Below are 19,863 nucleotides of genomic sequence, written 5' to 3'. Positions count from 1 at the left end.
TACCTAGGTTATTTCAATAATCCTTGTCTATTCTAAGGTCATTCTCTTATGATATAGGACTATTCATGGATTGTTGATTATAAACCCTAGGTTTGACATATTTCAATCTAAAATCGTATACCGACACTATCTAGTCGAAATATGGATTAGAAAGAAAACTTCATATAAGGTGTCTCATAAATTCGTTAAAAAGTTGTACATGATATCTCTTAATTTATCCTAGTTGTTCTTCTTGTAGAATAAATTTAGTATTTCTACAAGTTTTAAAGAGTATAAACCTTAATCTACAAGTTTATTTTGATATCTATTTATCATCTTGTAGTTGTTCAAAACAAAACCTTGATTCACATCCAAAAGGAAATTAAATAGGTGTTTTGTGAAACCAACATGTCGAAAAGTCTTCACAGAGGTTGAAACAACTCTTAGGTTGTAATGAACATCAGTTAAGGGAATCGAGTGCATAGAATCCTACAAGGTTCAAGCAATGTAAGGATCTTGACTACAGCTGAATTGCTTGGAGGCTTAATTCGGTATCAACTACATTCCAGTCCAAGTGTATATAGCGGGTTAATACAATATGGTGTTCAAGCTGGACGATGTGCCTAGATTTTTCTATAGATGCGGTTTTTCTCGTTCATAAAATTCCCCGCATCTTGATTTACTTTTTACTTCGCATTATATTTGTGTTTGATATAATTATGGTAAAAGCAAGTGATTCGATAATCAACCTAGATAGTTTTTAACTAAACTATAGAATCTATAAGACATGTTCTTGTAAATTCGTATCTTGACAAGACTTGTTCTTGTTGGAATTCAGTTCATGTATTGTTCCGGTACACACTAGGTTGGTCTTGGATATTGATTTTTGAGATCGTCCAAGATTAATTTGTACATAATCAGGTTTATGGAACTTTGGTCTAAACTACCGATTGCACAAGATAACCGAATATAAAATCATATACAATGATTATTTTTATTTTTGTGATGATCTACTTGTTGATAGTGTTAGGTTTTTTCTTATAGATCAAAACAAAAAGAATGTCGGTATACTTGGTACCCTCTCCTTTTCAGTATCAACTCTTAGCGCCTTATATTTACCTTTTGAACTTTCGACACCAATGCAGATAATGGCATCCACAAATATGCTACCACCGAAATTTCTACCTATCAACATCTCGAAGACCAAATTCGCCAACAAAGTCCCTCTCCTATTGAAAACTAGACCAACAAACCAAAATGTTCCTAAAATCCAAACCCGTAACTCCTAAATTGTAGATAATCTGACACTTATTTTTTAAAATTTAGCTAGGAAAATGATATCAATTTTTTTTACGGATGATATTTTTAGAATCATCAAAAAAAAAAAAAAGGAAAACAAAAGCTATAAAATGATTATTATCATTTAAAAAACTATTTTGAAGGAAATTTTCCTTACTTTAAAGATTTTTTATTTTAAAAAAATACTTCCATGAAATCAATTAATCGTAGTAGATAACATTAAAGAAAAAAATCAAAAAGTGAAGCTATAGCGTCGTATCAACTTAACAGCGACGAAGAAATACAAAAGTGAACCATAATTTTCGAAAATGATTTTTATTGTTTTTCTATATGCAAAGTGAATGCATTGATTCGTGATATCTATAATTTGAATATGAGATTTAACAACATCTTATTTCCGGTATCATTTAAAAGGATTTCTTTTAATTATTCCTAAAGTAAATAAATGAATAAAGCAATAATAGTTATCTGACCAGATTTTGCGATGGTAATTGGATTTACGATTCTTCTATCAGAACTTATTATTCTAATAACATTTATGCCATGAAAATAGATAATCATTTATTCATCGCTAAAATGTGAGAAATACTAGTTGGTAATACCGTTTTTAGAACTATCAGGTTCCCTAAAGACTAAATGATGCTACAAGGGCCGAGCTTATTCTTTTTTCCTACCTTGGTTATTATTCTTACAATGGTAATAACAGTAATAGTAAATTTTATACCATAAAAATAAGTATAATTATACTTAGCAGTCCAAACAAACAGGACCAACCCCACTATTGATCCAACCATTATCCCAACAATAAAATCTAGTCTCAACACTAACCGGAAATTGGGAACCCAAAAGACCAAGACAATTAGGAATCTTTTCTCTTGAAAAGAAAATATCCTCCTCCAACATCAGTTAATTAGAGTAGTACTAGGTAGCAAAATGAAATAGCAATGACATATGAAGTATTAAATATTTGTTTGGTCGGTTGAGAATATTCACCCGATTTTTTTTTGTCATACATTGAATATTTTAGACCAATCACAAATGTTGATCTTCATGTGACACATTGTTCTCATGTGAAAAACTCGTTATCGACAATCATTTATCTAGATACAAAATGAACAGTTTGAAAATCTGAATCCTCATCAATATTTATAATTTGGATGGAGTTTCTGTAATTTCTACCGAATTGTATTTACCATGTCTAAAAGAATTGATAAGAATATGTTACTCTTAATTGGGATGTGGGAGCAAATTGAGGGCTACTTCAACAAAAGAAACCAAGATACAAATGATTATCCGAGACCCTTTCATATGTTATCTTTTTTTTTTGATGCAAACAAACTATTTATTAAAACATAATATTACATAACTTCTATACTAACTTCTTTTCATCCCTTACCAGCATTTCAATTTTATATGGGATGTCATCACCAAAATCAAAAGAAGTTTCCTGAGATCTAGCTTCATGTGTTATTACATGATCTATATTGTTTGCCGATCTTTTTACATAACCAACACCAAAATACATAGCAGAAGACAGCATATGTCTTATTTCATCTACATAGCTCTGGTTTGTCCATTGAACAATTGAGCTGACATTGTTGATGGCAGTAACTACATTTTTACAATCTGATTCAAGGAGAATATTATTTAAATTGAGTTCCTTGGCCCACTGTATAGCTTCAATCATGGCCACATATTCAGCTTGCTCTGGATTCACTCCTCCATTGAAGTACCTTCCCCTGATTTCTTTGGCTGAACCTGCAGAATCTCGAATTATTAGACCAACTCCAATTTCTTTTGTATTATGATCAAATGAGGCATCAATGTTAATCTTAAGGTAGTTATCTTTAGGAGGAGACCAACTTTGCGTTGCTCTTTCAGAAGAGTTCTGATCTATTTGTTGATTATCTTTCAAACAATTTTGAATTAGGTTTACAATTTCATGACAAGCAAACCAACAACTAACTCGTTTATCCTGAAAGCCTTTGTTGCATTTGCTTTTCCAAATATACTAAGACGTGCACATTAATGTGTACAACCAAATCAGGTTATCCTGAGAATGATTTGCATTTTCAAACCAACTAGAAATCCAAGACAAAGCATTGATGTTTTGTCCTTGAATGTTACCAACATTAACATTCATTCTTAACCAGACTGATATTGCATGCTCACAGTCTATAAGGAGATGTTGCATATTTTCATCATGACAGTTACAAAGAGGGCATTTAGTCTCTATTCCTCCTTTATAATGGCTAATTTTAACCAGGGTAGGAACTATATTTCTTAAACATTTCCAGAGAAACAACTTCACTTTATGAGGAACTTTTGCCTTCCATAAATTCTTCCAAACCACTTTTGGAAAAGAACTTTGCTGGCTAGCACGAAGAGAGGAATCATTGTTAATAGCCTTATAAGCAGATTTAACTGAAAATTCTCCTGAACTACTTGGCTCCCAGATTAATTTATCTTCACCATACTGAATTAATCTCATCTTTAGGATTAAATTGGCGATATTTTCTGGGAAAACTGCATTAATCAAATTACTGTTCCATCTCCTAGGACTCTGTAGCATAAGATCAGAGACATAAATAATCCTATCCAAACCTCTATAATTATCCTTTGGAAGTGGATGTTCATTTAAACACAGAATCCATCTATCATACCACACTAACGCCTTAGTGCCACTTATTATATCCCATCTGTGATATTTCCTTACATAATGAAGACCTGATTCTATACCTCCATATCCATGAAGAGTTTTGGACTTTTTGCTGAAGATGTAGGAATTCACAATGAGGTGAATATTTTTGTTTCATAGTTTTAACCCATTGTCTGTATGGTTCTGTACACAACCTCCAAGCTAATTTAGTTAGCAGAGGCAAGTTGTAGTGTTCTAAGTTACGAAAAGCCAATCCACCATCTTCTTTTGAAACACATAGAGAATTCCAAGAAATAAAATTGATACATTTATTTCCTTTATGACCCCACTAAAGATTCCTTTGCAAAGTATCTAACTGTTGCAGAGTTATTTTTGGCATTTTGAAATTACTCATATAGTGAGCTGGAATCGAATTTAAAACTGATTTAACCATGGTTGTTCTAGCAGCCTGATTAAGAGTCTTAGAATCCCATCCACTGAATATTTTGTTGTAAGAATCTTTCAAAGAATGAAAAGAAGACACTTTCGACTTTCCTAGAAGAATTGGCAGACCAAGATACTTATCATAAGAACACAACTTTTTTAACTCCTAGTCTTGTTGTGATGGAGAGTTTTTCTTCTTGAGAGATATCACCACAAAAAAAGCCGAAGACTTAGAATAATTAATAAGATGCCCTGACACAGAACCAAACTCTTTCAAGATATCAAAGATATGCGAAATTCCTTTCTCTGAAGCTTGGAAAAACAACAAGCAATCATCTGCGAAGAGTAAGTGATTGATTGGAGCAGATTTTTGCGAAATTTTAATGCCCTGAATTAAATTTTTATTTTGAGCCTCCTGTAAGATTCTTGATAAATATTCCATCGACAAAATAAACAAATTGGGAGAAAAAGGGTCTCTATGTCTTAATCCTCTAGATGGAATGTAAGGATTGCAAATACTACCATTAAGCCGTATGGAAATCGTAGTAGTTGAGATACATTGCTGAATGATAGTTCTCCAATCATCACTGAATCCCAGATGCAATAACATTTTATCAATAAAAGACCATTCGAGTCTGTCGAAAGCTTTCGACATGTCAAGCTTGAGAGCCACTAATGGAGTTTTTTTCTTAGATATTTTTCATGGAATGAATAAGCTCATGGGTCAGAATGATATTATCATTTATTAGCCTTTTTGGAACATAAGCCACCTGTGAAGGAGATTTCAGTTTATCCATTAACGGTTTCATTCTAAGTACTATCAATTTTGAGATAATTTTATAAGAACAATTACAGAGACCAATTGTCCTGTAATTGTTATGGGTTGAAGGCTGGTTGGTTTTAGGTATGAGACAGGTAATAGTTTGGTTTAAATCAGCTGGCACTTTTTTCGTGGTGAATTTCTTTTGGATCAAAGTTGTGATATCATCACCAACTATAGGCCACTGAGTTAGATTAAAACCAACAGGGAACCCGTCTGGACCTGGTGCACTCCAAGGCGACATACCCTTAAGGGTGTCATAGATTTCTTGTTTAGTAGGCATAATCATAAGTTGGTCATTTTCAGCAGGAGTAATGAGTTTCTTAATCACGCTAAAAGAAGAAGTAGGTAAATGAGGATTGGAAGAAGTAGCAATCAAAGAAAAGTGATTAGTGAACAAATTCTCTAAGTCTTTCCTTTGATAAAGCCATTTTCCTGAGTTATCCCTAAGAGCAGTGATGTTGTTTCTTGGACGTCTTCTATTAGCTTTAGAATGGAAGTACGTTGTGTTGTTGTCAGACTCCAAAATTCAGTTATATCCAGATTTTTGCTGCCAAAATTCCGCTTTAATCTTTTCCTAGTGAGAGAGATTCTCAATAATTTCTTGAATCTTATTACTATTAGAATCACTATAGGGAAGAGATTGCACATGAGAGAGATACTCTTTCAAGTATTTAATTCTTCTATTAATGTGTCCAAAATCTTCCCTATTCCACTTAGTCAAAGTTTTATGCGTACTATTTAGTTTTTCAAGCAGATTAATTCCTGTAGATTGATTATGCCATGCAGAATTTATTACCTCCATGCAGTTTTTATCCCTTAACCAACATTTGTAAAACTTCCATGATCTATAAGACCTTTGTTCCTCTTCCTCAGTGAGAAGGAGAATGGGACAATGATCAGAGGCTCTAAAAGGCAAGTGATATAGTTTCGAGTCAGGGTATTGAATTTTCCAAAATGCATTATGCAAGGCCATATCAATTCTGGCTCTTTTATATCCTCTACCATTAGACATATTGGACCACGTATAATTATGACCCACATAACCCAAATTTATAAGGCTTGCTGAGTTTAGTAAATTATTGACCCATTTATCATTTGAATTATTGCTAACATTATGAACCTTGTCCAGAATATGAAAATTTAAATCACCAAACAGCACCCAAGGTTGAAAAACATTATCACTGATCTCCTTAACGAAGTTTCATTGTAATTTTGTCACATCTACGTTGGTAGAGCCATACATGCATGTTAGCAGCCATTCCTCCTTAGATGGATTTGATTGAATTAAGACATGAATCATGTTATCAGCACTACACTATCTCACAGGGAAACCCATCTTTCCATAATAGAATTAAACCCCCCGACAAACCAACATAACTAACAAACCACGAATTAGGGAAATAATATCTCTGAGTTAAATTTTTTGCTTTTTCAGATAATGTTTTAGTTTCAGATAAAAATAGAACATCAGGGTTATAATCTTTTATGATATCCTCCAAGTAATCTCTAGAATCTTTAGACCCAAAACCTTGGGTATTCCATGCTAGAAGTTTCATTTTATGACTTACCCAACTATTGACAGTTTCAATACAATTATCTAATGACTCTAACTCATAAAAGTAAGAAATCAAAGTAGAGATCGAATTTAAAACTGGAATTGAAGGAACTAGAAACAAGTGAATAGAAAGTGAAAATACCTGGTTGGAAGCACTTGGATTTTTGCTGTGGAGAGCTTTTGCCTGATTTTTCTCTGACACTGTTCCATGATAAGAGGGATAGGAATTAAGAGATTGAACATGGTCATCCAAAATTATATATGTATGTTCTGAAGATTCTCCAACTGAACTAGCTTCATACTGGCTTGATTGATTCATCTCGAAATGATGGATTAAATCCTGAAGAGGTTTTTTATACAATCTTGGATTAACCATATCATCAGGATCTATATTCTGAGCATTAAATTCTTCAACTGATACATCAAATTCTCCCAAAGCTAAGTAAGATTTTAGCATACCCAAATCTACTCCAACATTTTTATTGAGGTTGTCATATAATGAAGAAAATTGCTGATTAATTTCTGGATCTATCTCTCTATTTTGATTTTCCTGAGTAGAAATAGAGTCTGAAAAATGACTTGACTGACCCTTATCCATTTTCACTCTCTTTCAATTCCTTTCAATATCATCTTATCTCTCTCTATTTTTATTAATAACAACTTGTAACATACCTTGAGCATTGCATTCAATATTGGTGACTGGGACGTCCACATGGACAACTATTTGTAACGGTTGTTCTTGTCTATGATAATGAGTCATTCCCGTCTGAGAAGATTTTGCATTTCCCGTATTCAAGTCTGCATGCATCTGTTGAACCTCATTTAATAGCCGGAGCTACTTCTGCATGCATGGTTGCTTCCTCCATCTGCTCATTTTGAACAATGGCTTGATCAGTCTCCTTGCTCTCTTGAGCTTGTATCTGAGGGATCACCACTCTTGCACTTCTGTTATCTAGATTATCCCATGTTGGAGGATCAAGTATATAATAGATGAGAGATATCCTCTTTGTTGGTGCAAGAGAAAATTCGCTATAGGCTCACATTCGTCCTCCTTATTGTCTTTGTGTAGCATCTTCCACAAAGGTTAAATGGCTGTTTTTCGTAAAAAATACGTAACCACACGTCTTGATTGACTGCATTCTTCAACCAAAAACCCTTTCGCAGTGGATCTCTAACATCAATGAACACTAAAACTCTTTGAACTTTTCCTTTTGAAACAATACAATCCGGAGGGTCTAACTCACTTACTTGACCTATCGCACTAGCTATTCCTTCAACAATTGGAAGATGTGCAAATTCTGGTTGCATGTTGTAAAATCTGAGCCAAAAGAGTTGTTTAGTGAGGTCAACTTAACTTTTCGAAATCGATGGATTCCAAGGCACAAGAACAAACAAATCCCCATCTATAAACCATGGACGAAATTTAAGGACCACCTCATATTCTTCTTGTGTATCAAAATTTAACCATAAAAGAGCCATCTTCTTCCTTTTTAATAAAGATATCTTTACTTTTAATCCATAATTTCTTCAACTCTTTGTCTAGCTCAGTGACAATAAAAGTTTTGGCTAAATAAACTTTACCCAAAAAAACAAAATTTCCATTGAGCCGCACCTTGTAAGAGATCTTCAACAGAGATATTAGGAAGCTTTAAAGCTTTGAGCCTGTTAGAAAGCATAGAACTGTCCATCAGACTTGGATACGGTTGCCACTTTTGGTTTTTTATGAGGATAAAATTTTGCTTCTGATGAAAAAGAGAATGAAATCTACATAAAAAGCTGGAGGAGAAAACGATGAAGATTAAAATAGTAATTAGGAGGAAACCGAGATTTTGATGGATGAATGTATTACACTTGTAGGGATTTCTAATATCAGCACAGGTGTTATTAAAAGGGTATCTGTTGTCCGAATTTGGAGAATCCATCAGCGTTGAGAGAGAAAGAACTTGTAATAAACATGGTAAAACTAAAAGTGGTATATTAAATTGAGATCTGGCAGTATTAGGAGAAATCTTCACGTAATTAAAAGTCTATTGATTGAAAAAAGAGGATGATATTGGATGAGTCAGGCAAAACCACTCCAACTCTCCCAGCTTCGTCCAAGTACATCACCAACCTAAACAAGAACCATTAAAACACAATAAGTTAGAATCCAATAGAAAAAACATATATAAAGTAAGGGGAATAGGATTAATTGAACATTATTTAGCACTAAAAATCAAAAATCTAAGAAGAGGAAAAATGAGTTGAGAGCGATTCGAAAGCGAGTCAGTCGCCCGAGTTTTCTTTCTCTAGAGAGTTCTCTAAGTTCCCAGAATAGTTTTTCTTTTTGGAATTTGTTATTTAGTTGTTTAAATTGATGTGATCTGCTTGTAATAAGTTAGATCGGAGCAATTTGAATTTGTGTTATTGTTATCTTCAACATATCAAATATTTGAGTTTAGTTAGTGTTTCAGATAACCATGTAGCGTCTACAAACATATCAATAGGAAGATCAATATTATCCCAATTTTCTCCGTATCGATTGGTGTTTCTTATAGGGGAAACACCAAGTGAAAATAACATTTTTACATCGTAAAACATGGTGAATATCGTCATTATGTATATTTTAAAAAGATTAAACACTCAATCTTTGCTGCTAAAATGGGAGATATTAATACTTGTTGTTTAAAACTTTCAAGCCCCTAGAAGACTAATAGTGCGTTTGGATATCAGAAGTAGAAATGCTTCCGCTTCTCCAGAAGCAGAGACGTTTTGCTTCACAAAAGGTCGACTTTTTTATTTCTAAAAGTCGTTTTAAAATTTTATACCCAAACTAATTTCTTGCTTGTTGACTTCAAGAAATCAAAAAGTTACTTGTAGATTTGTGTCCAAACGCGCTATAAATATCGTTAAGCTGAGCTGCTTATTCTTTCTTCTAATCTTGCTTATCTACAATGGTGATAATGATAATAATAAATTTTACATTGCATAACTGAGCACAATTTTCCTGAGCAGTCCAGTCCAGCTAAATCAGACCTACCGTTTGATCCAACCACCATCCCAACAATAAGCTCAGAGTCTCACCACTAACCAGAAATTGGGAACCCGAAAGCACCATTTATATAGGCTAATACCAGTCTTACTATGGGCGGATACCATTTAACCGATCTAATGATCAGGATCGCATATGATCTTTTTGTCCTATATAAAATGGTATCAGTCCATATAAATTAAACCCAAAAGGCCAAGACAATCAGGAAGCTTTTCTCTTGAAAAGAAAAAACACCCCTTCCCACAAAATCAGTCAATTGGAGTAGGTACTAGGTAGCAAAACGAAAAAGCAACGACACACCGTCGTATCCCTATCACCCTCCTTTAAAACGCGCTTACGTGAGTGCGAGTAAGTGGGAAAAACCGGGGACAAACAAAGAAACCGGAACCACCGGGAGTATTAACGTCAACCCCGATGATTCAACCCCAAATATTAATTACAGATAAATACATTACAAAGCATTTATCTGTCATTACTCCTTAATTACAATTTACACCCATAAAATTTCCTTTTACAAATCCAAAACACACAAAACTTACTTATTTACACAAATCAGTCGGTGCCCGACCATCTCCCTCTTTCTCCATGTCTTCCTCTTCTTCTTCTGCTGTCTCAAAACCCCATTTAATGAAGTCCATCACTCATCCCATCATCCTCTTCTTCACTAATTAGACTTTCATTTCATTTTTTGAACCCTAAATTACCAAATAATTTCTGTTTCTTCTACTTCATTCTTCATTTCTCCTTATGCAATAGAAAAAAAAATCATCAAAATGGGTCAGGATTCGCCGTTCACGGCTCTGAAACGAGGGAGCGGAGCTACAGGAAGTTTACCAACAACGACAAATTCGGCAAGCTTAAGAACAGCAGCTAGAGTACCTTCTCGCGGTCGTCAGATCTCGAAAACTTTCAATAACATTAAGATTACGATTCTGTGTGGTTTTGTTACTATTCTTGTTCTCCGTGGGACGATTGGCGTTGGTAATCTCGGCGGCGGTGGTGGTGAATCGGAAGAGCAGAGGAAAATTATGGAGAAGACGAAGATATTTATTGATCAGCTCAGATCTGACGATGATCCTTCTGATGTGTTGTTGAATAATGAATCTGGCGGCGGTGGTGGCGGTGGTGGTGGTGTTGGTGGTGATGATGGTGTTAATCCGAATGTGACGTATACGTTAGGGCCGAAGATAACGAATTGGAATGAAGAAAGGAAGATCTGGTTAGATTCACATCCTGAGTTTCCTAATTTTGTTAATGGGAAGCCACGGATTTTGCTGGTTACTGGTTCGCCGCCGAAACCGTGTGATAATTCGATTGGTGATCATTACTTGTTGAAATCGATTAAGAATAAGATCGATTACTGTCGTCTACATGGGATTGAGATTGTTTATAACATGGCTCATCTTGATAAAGAGTTGGCTGGTTATTGGGCGAAATTACCATTGATAAGGAAGCTAATGTTGTCGCATCCTGAGGTGGAATGGATCTGGTGGATGGATAGTGATGCATTGTTCACTGATATGGTATTTGAGCTTCCTCTCTCTAAATATGCTGATTATAACATGGTTATTCATGGCTACCCTGATTTAATGTTTAATCAACATTCATGGATTGCTTTGAATACTGGTAGTTTTCTGTTTAGAAATTGTCAATGGTCATTAGATTTACTTGATGCATGGGCACCAATGGGTCCTAAAGGTAAAATTCGTGACGAAGCTGGTAAGATCTTGACTGCAAATTTGAAAGGGAGACCTGCATTTGAGGCTGATGATCAGTCGGCATTGATTTATTTATTGATTTCACAGAAAGATGTGTGGATGAATAAGGTGTTTCTTGAGAATGCTTATTATCTACATGGGTATTGGGCGGGGTTAGTCGATCGGTACGAAGAGATGATGGATAAGTATCATCCTGGTTTAGGTGATGAGAGATGGCCATTTGTTACTCATTTTGTTGGTTGTAAACCTTGTGGAAGTTACGGGGATTACCCGGTTGAGAGGTGTTTGAGTAGTATGGAAAGAGCTTATAATTTTGCTGATAATCAAGTCTTGAAACTGTATGGGTTTAGACACAGAGGATTGTTGAGTCCTAAGGTCAAGCGTATCAGGAATGAAACAAGCAGTCCATTGGAATTTGTAGATCAGTTTGATATTCGTCGTCCTTTGTTAGGAGAAAGTGGATCAGAGTCAAAGAACCCATAGAATGAGTATACTTTACTTCTGTGTTGTTCCATAATGTGAAAGGTAATGTAATATTCTCAGCCAGTTCGGAATTTTCAATCAGATGACAATTTAGAGATGGCAGGTTCCATTTGTTTTCAAATTCTTTTGCCCGTGTTACTACTTTTGAGAAAATAGAAGTGGAATTCTTTAATTTTTGTTTCATTTACACCAGTTTTTTCATTTCTTCTGCCTGTTAGCTACTGATAGATAATTCAACAAAAGATGGTGCTTTTTTCATTAACTGGACACATACTGATCTAGTAGTTATCTCAGAATTTTGGTTGTTCCTTTTTATTTCCCGATGTAATTTATTTGATATCTTGTTGCTTGTACTGTACTTGTTAATCAATCATCACATTTTTACTACATGTTTCAGATTCTTAGATAAGAGTTGCAAAGTGTCAGTCAAACTCAAAACATGTTTTGAACCTGATTGTATTAGTTGGTGTTGTTTCATGAAATGGGAGGCTTGTTCTTTGAGTAGTCTACATCTTTTTGGTACGCAGGTAAAGTATTCTGGTTACTGTGTTCAGTTATCTCTCCTTGTCCTTGATGATTCCTTATATGGTTTTACACTTTATACAACACCATTTTACTTCCAGATCATGAAAGGCCAAGCCAAGATATGTAGTTGAAGTATCGAAATTAGTCACTTTCTGATTGACCCTTATGGTTTCTGCGTGGGTTGCTCTTAAAAGATCAGCAGTATTCAATGAAATAAAATGAGTCAGTTTTGAATTTCAGATTTTACAGACGTATCATTGAAGAATTTCTATATTGTTCTGTGGTTAGATATTGATATATGCTTTCTCCATGGTAAACCATCTTGCTCTTATTATGGATGCTCAGTTTCACAGGGGGCATTGACATTACACTTGTCATTTCAAAAGTTTGATGTAGAATTATTCAGTAGGTTACAGGAAGAAGTGAAGATATCATAACACAGAATGTTATTCTGCCTGATACAATCTTGCAAGACCCAATAATGTTTGAGAGACGGGTAAATGCTAGTAACTGGAGTTGCAGAAGTCTGCCTGATACAATCTTGCGAGACCCAAAAATGTTTGAGAGACAGGTTAATGCTAGTAACTGGAGTTGCAGAAGTCTGCCTGATACAAGCTTGCGAGACCCAAAAATGTTTGAGAGACAGGTAAATGCTAGTAACCGGAGTTGCAGAGGCTTGTCTGCTGGTCAACAGAGATAATAATTAGTCCTTTGGTTCAGCATCTCTGTTGGCCGACAGAGACCAGTGTAAATTCCAAAGGCCTGCAACTCCAGTTACTAGGAATTGTAAACAAAGAATCAGCATATAAATCTCAGAGATTGCCTGTTCTGCCACTGGGTGTAAACAAAACAACCATACTAATATAATAACACCCTGGAGGATCCAGTTTTCATTATTACAACAGATGATGATCTTCAACATGCCCATAGTAATTTATTTGATTTCTTGCTGCTTGTACTTGTTAATCAATCAGCACATTTTGACTATATCTTTCAGATTCTTTGGTAAGAGTGGCAAAGTGTATGTGAAACTCGGAACATGTTCTGAACTTGATTATACTAGTTGGTGTTGTTTCATGAAACTGGAGACTTGTTCTTTGGGATGTTTGCATATGCAGGAAAAGTATTCTGATCATTATTTGGTTATCTCCTTGATGATTCCTTTACCCTTTGTACTATCTATATATTCACTTTTAGATCATGAAAGGCCAAAGCAAGATATGTAGCTGCATACTAGAAACTACTCACTTTCTGATTAACCTTGTGGTGTTACTAGTATGTGTCAGTTTTGAAATTCAGATTTTACAGATGTGTCATTCAAGAATTTCTCTATGGTCCTGTTTTGGTTTCCACCATGTTTGTTTACTCCTGACTCATCTGAGTTGTCTGGATCTGAATCATCTGGATCTGAGTGAAATCACCTGACTCATCTAGATCTGAGTCGATATGTTTGTTTTGAGTCAGATCTGACTCATCTGACTCGGAAATAAGTGGGTCGGTGGTTTGGTCCCATGAGTCGGGGTTATTTTGTTACCTGACTCAAATGAGTCCGAGTCAGGGGTTATGTTTGAGTCAGAGGTCGAGTCAGATCTGACTCAAAATGGAAAACAAACGGTCTGATTGCTGACTCGGTCCGAGTCAGGGGTTGACTCAGATTCAGACGCCGAGTCAGCCGCAAACAAACAAGTTCGAAATTGTTGGGTACTGATATATGCTTTCTCCGGTAAACCATCTTGTTGTTATTATGGATGCTCAGTTTCACAGGAGATATTGACATTACACTTCCAGTTCTGAAAGTTTGATGTAGATTTATTCAGTAATTTACATTATAATTGGACTAAAGGAAGAATTCATAGCGCAGAATTACATAATGTTAGTCTGCCAGATACAATCTTGCGAAACCCACTAATGTTTGAGATACAGGCAAATGCTAGTAACTGGAGTTGCAGAGGTTTTTCTGCTGGTCAACAGGGATAATAATTAGTCCTTTGAGATTCAGCATCTCTGTTGGCCGACAGAGACCAGTGTAAAATCCCGAGGCCTGCAGCTCCAGTTACTTGGAAAATGCTAAAGCTGGGACAAATAACATATAGTAAATCTCAGCAGCATATAAATCTCAGAGATTGCCTGTTCTGGCACTGGGTGCAATCAAAACAGCCATAATATAATAACACTTTAAACGATCTATGTTTCATTATAATAACAGATGGTGATCTCCAACATGCCCAATGATGCAATCAATTTTCTATCATAATCATTGTAGTTGAAAATTTGGATTCATATACATCGCACTTGCCTTAAACTTGATCCCATATCTCTCCTGATCTAAGCATCCAAGCAAATTAAATATCAGCAGTTTCTCACCAAGTAGTGTGTTCTTTATCAAAAAAAAAAAGACAGATTCCATAGACAGAAGAAGATTCTATTAAATTATCTAGTAACGTGGAAAGCCGAAAAGAGATATCAAATGCAGGCCACGACGGCAATGTCAATGTGATCGATAAAAAGAAAAGGACAGATTCCATAGACAGAAGAAGATTCTATTAAACTATCTAGTAACGTGGAAAGCCGAAAAGATATATCAAATGCAGGCAACGACTGCAATGTCAATGTGATCGATAAATCCAATATTTTTCTGTGCTCGAGAAATATAAACAACGACAAAGGGTGATTATAAAAGAATTAGCTGCAGTAATGTAAGCGGTATGAGAATCATATTCACATATTACTCTTGATAGCTAAGAAACAATGAAGGCTGCAGTGACAAATTTGGGGCAGTGGCCTTCTAACACAACTAACTTAATCACAACAGTGAGGAGAAGTAATAAGTCCTTATGAGACTTTCCCGCGTCGAATACTGCTTTCTGCTTGTGTGAATCAGGCGGTGTCAATCAGACACTTCTCGACACAGGAACTTTGTTGCGCGAAGATAAGAACTGATTCATAAGGACAATTTGGTCCAACAGCTGACTAAGTTTCTGCAAGTCCAGACAAACAAAATTAGATAAAGGTAAATTTTGCTGTATAAGGATTTCAGGAGAAGAGAACTGAAAATAGGTCATATTGTGGACAAATTACACATAAAGCCACTAATTAAGACTTGGAAAACATTGGCAATGATGGAACCACAGTTAGTGCAGCATACAGTCAGTTAACTAGAAACAACAAATGGAAATCCATCATTACCATTTCATGTAGTGCCTGATCATGTCATGTTCTTAACCATTCTAAGGTCACCATTTAAGTGCAAAACTTAAAAAATGACGGTCTTCTGACCCAATCTTGGAAACTTGACAGGACGTATGATTGGGCTTCTTGCAAATGACTTTACCATAGAGGTTATTTTCTGTAGGCAATCAGCAACGTAAGTAGCTCCGAGTAAGTTATCTGCAACTTCACTAAATAAGGATTCCAAAAATGATTCTGTAAGTTCAACTCTTGGTACTCGTTTCTGTAAATCCTTTAAGTCCATCAACATTTTACGAGCATCGTCAAAGAGGTAAAGTTCTTAGAGCAAATTCATGAGTAAAATCATTGGTAACCATTCATGAGTAAAATCATTGGTAACCATGTTGTGTCGTTGTTAGTAACATTCAACCCTCTTAAGTTAGTTTGTGTCGCTAATGGTCCTCTATCCCTCGGTCTCAAACCTTGCCTCAACAACTTACCAGTAAAGCATTAATTTGCTCAGTTACCATAACAGAGATGATGCTAATTCATAATTATGCAGCTGTCTTTCAAATACAAAATACACAATTCCGAAAGATATTGCTGTGTCACAAAGTGATATAATCTACTGAAATCAATCCAAGTTTACTAAGTAGCAATCCCATCATATCTGTAAGCATCTAGCTTGATTTTCATAAACACAAATCTCATCTTAGGCAATACCTTCTTGTCAAATTTTCACCTAAGTTGAAGAGATGTCTACAATGAACTCCATACCCCAAGCATAATATGGGTGGGTCTCTGAATCTAACAAGGAACAGACATACACATACTTGGATATGCTAAGATTTCTTAGTAACAAGTATTCTCACCGAGCTCAAGTCTAAACAACACAGATTTTTCCATTGATCCATCCAAGCAATAAACCAGCTCAAATTGATAGCATGGTACCTGAATTATGTGGCTACGCCATCCGAGTAGGTCTAAGTAACAAACAAGTAACCCTTCTAAACTCCATCCATACTATGACACTTAACTGCTACAGCAAATCGACTTTAGTCAGCTGGCAAACTTGTATTAGGTCTCAATTTCGAAGACTAACTTAATTTTGGTATTTAAAACCCGTCCATTGTCTTTACACGCCAAACTCAAGTCTAAACAATACAGATTTTTCACATTCAGAGCCTAATATCTGAATTACTTATGCGGCAGCTATGCCATCCGAGTAGGTCGAAATAACAAACAACCCACGTTTCTGAACTCCATTCATACTATGACACTTAAACTGCTAAAATTAGAAGCGAATAAACTTCAGTCACTTTTGGCGAACTTGTATTGGGTCTCAATTTTGAAGACTACACTTATTTTAGTATCTAAAGCCTACACACTGTCTTAGTCATTTCCACAAACAGTTGATAATCAAGTTCGAAATTGTTAATTCAGAGAACTAAAACCAAACAAAAGAAGAACATACCTTATCCGCCTGTTCAACAAGAAAGATCAACCGGTCCTTGTTCTCCAGCTGAGCTCTTCCACGTCGCCGCCTCAGCCAACTCATGTACAATAAAGCCACCAAAAACCCAGCTGCAAAACCACCAGTTGCAGTTTTGAAAAATGACCCAAATGTTCTTCTACCACGAACCCATGATCCAATTCTTATAAATTTCGACCATAAAACACAAAACCCTAAATCCAATCTTTTCATCAGAACTTCCTTCGTTAATTCAGAATAAAAAATTTGTGGGGGTGATGAATTAGATTGCTGTTGTGACTGTGAAGATGGCCCTTTTTGTTCTTGTTCATCATCATTGTCAACCACTTGATAATCTCTCAATTGTATCTGCTGCTGCTGTTGTTCAAATGAAGAAATGTGGAGGTTCTCATGTTTACTGGGTGGAAAAATGTGAAAATCATCTTCTTTATAGTGATTGTTGATTTGTTGTTGAGATTTATCGACTAATGATGATGGAATTGAGGAAGGAGAAGAAGAATGAAGGGAAAGAGGGGAATAGATTTGTTCCCACTGTTTCAAAGTTTGGGAATGAGAAACGATTCGGGTTGTTTCTTCATCTTCTTGGATTGCCATGATTTCATTTCATTCCATCTTCCGAGTTCCTTCAGGTGGACACGGTTTAATGTGTGTTTGGGAGAATATGAGACGTCTGTTTTGAATTGGAGAAGAGAATGATGAACGCGTGATGGTGGCTTCTTTTTTATTTTAGGTCTCATGACATTTTTCACATTTATTTATGCAAAGGCCCATTAATAGAAATTTATTAATGAACCTGCTAGACATAATTGCTAAAAGAGTTATCGGAATTAGCCGGAGGTACCGTTTGAGGGATCCGACATAATTTTCTGGGGCATAACTCTAGCTAGATGAGACGGTTTTAACCACAAAGCGAAGGCTCCGAGGATCGGGCGACGCGAGTTGACCGTTTTGGAGACGGTTGCATTTTTTTTATAAAGGCAAATGGAGGAGCTATCAGAAATCTTTTTCAGATGCTTCAAAAAAAAAAGTCTTATTCGGATCGTTTAGAAATTCACTTCATCTTCAGGTCAAGTGGTTAATTTGAGTAAGTCAGGTATTTTTCTTAGTAAGAATTTGAGTTCAGAGGCTTGTCAAGATATCTCTAAAATGTTTCGATTGAAGGATGTGGATCTAAATGAAAAATATCTTGGTATCAATCTTATTATTTCCAGAGATAAAACCTAAAGTGCTGATGTTTCTGTTGACAAAATGCAATATATGATTCAAGGGTGGCAAGGAAAACTCATAAGTCAGACAGGAAGAGCAACATATGTACAGTCTTCTTTAAGTTCAACAACTCAATACCAAATGAGTATATTTCTTTTCCATGATAAAGCTTATGACAAAACAACCTGGCATTTTTAGGGGCGACCCAAAAGGAATTAGGGGCGACACTAAAAGACAAAAAAGGTCACCCAAACGTAATTCTAAGCTACCCCTGATCTCTGATTTTTCGAAATGGCCAATATACCCTCATATAATCGGGAGCCTACACCATAATCGGTAGGTTAGAGGTGAATCGGTAGGTTGAATTGAAATTATACCTACCGATTATAGTGTAGATACTTTGGCTAATAATCCCTTATATAATCGGTAGGTTATCCAACTTGTAAGACTACTGATTATAAGGAGCCCCATATTCAACCGTGGCCAAATTCCATAGGTTTTGAGGGGTGCAGAGCCAACCATAACCACTTGGCTTAAGTTGTGGATGTAGCCATAATCGGAAACTAAATAGGTTACAAAACCTACCGATTATAAGTTGCCCCAAAATGAGTTTTTTCTAAAATCCTTCACGTAATGAATTTTGAAACCTGTTATAATCAGAAATTTGTACAACTTAACACCCTACCGATTATAAGGAGTCCCAGATCGAACCCTTGCCATATTTCATAGGTTTTGAGTGTACACAGCCAGCCACAACCACTTGGTTCATGTTTTGGATGCAGCGGTAATCAGAATTTTAATATGTTCCACAACCTTCCGATTATAAGTTGCCCTAAAATGAGTTTTTCCAAAAATCCTTCATGTAAAGAATTTTGAAATCTAACCTAATCGGTAGGATATATTACTTCTTACCGTCTGATTATACGAAGCCCCAAATCCAACCTTTGCCAAAATCCATAGGTTTAAAGGTTACAGAGCCAGGCATAACCATGTGGCACGTGAATTTTGAAATCTGCTATAATCGGTAGGATATACAACTTATAAAGTTCCCGATTATACAAATAATCGGAAGTGTAATCCTGTAATCGGTAGTTTGGGGTCTATATACTAGTGTTTGGAAATTGTTTTTGGGTCATTGTGAGATATCTTCCGATTGAGTGAGAGAAGAAGAAGAAAAAAAAAAAAAAGAAGAAGAGGTATATGTCTCCAACTTCCGATTGTTTCCAACTTCCATAAACATGGATGGGTACGAAGAAGAACGTGAAGTTGTTGAAGTTCAAGGTTCACTACCGTTTAGAGTTGACGATTTGAGGTATATGTTGAATGATCAAAACTTTAATGGAGATGAAACCCTAGACGACGACGCTTTCATGGAAGAATATGGAGAATCACCCGAGATCGAAGCTAACGATGCATCAAACGTACAGGTATGTTGTTATCAAACTCAAATACCCAAGTTATCCATGTTATGTGCGTTTGTGTGTATTTTTGAACGTGAAAAT

The 19,863-nt window shown here is 35.7% G+C and overlaps 2 protein-coding genes across 2 annotated transcripts; one reads left to right on the top strand and one right to left on the bottom strand.

Moving 5' to 3' along the window:
- The first annotated feature begins 10,252 nt into the window (after nt 1-10,252).
- LOC113300287 (probable xyloglucan 6-xylosyltransferase 5) lies at nt 10,253-12,157 on the top strand. The gene has a single exon (XM_026549507.1). The coding sequence runs from the start codon at nt 10,543-10,545 to the stop codon at nt 11,968-11,970; it is 1,428 nt and encodes a 475-aa protein (XP_026405292.1). The 5' UTR covers nt 10,253-10,542; the 3' UTR covers nt 11,971-12,157.
- Nucleotides 12,158-15,074: 2,917 nt separating this feature from the next.
- LOC113300286 lies at nt 15,075-17,867 on the bottom strand. Its single transcript, XM_026549506.1, has 2 exons — nt 17,138-17,867; nt 15,075-15,473 (listed from the first exon to the last, which is right to left on the bottom strand). Exons 1-2 carry the CDS (start codon nt 17,747-17,749, stop codon nt 15,387-15,389), a joined length of 699 nt encoding a protein of 232 aa, XP_026405291.1. The 5' UTR covers nt 17,750-17,867; the 3' UTR covers nt 15,075-15,386.
- Between the last annotated feature and the right edge of the window lie 1,996 nt (nt 17,868-19,863).

The sequence above is a fragment of the Papaver somniferum genome, chromosome 7, assembly GCF_003573695.1.
Source record: "Papaver somniferum cultivar HN1 chromosome 7, ASM357369v1, whole genome shotgun sequence".
NCBI lineage: Eukaryota > Viridiplantae > Streptophyta > Magnoliopsida > Ranunculales > Papaveraceae > Papaver > Papaver somniferum.
The sequence above is the reverse complement of the archived record's forward strand: the minus strand, read 5'-3'. Positions and strand labels throughout refer to the sequence as shown.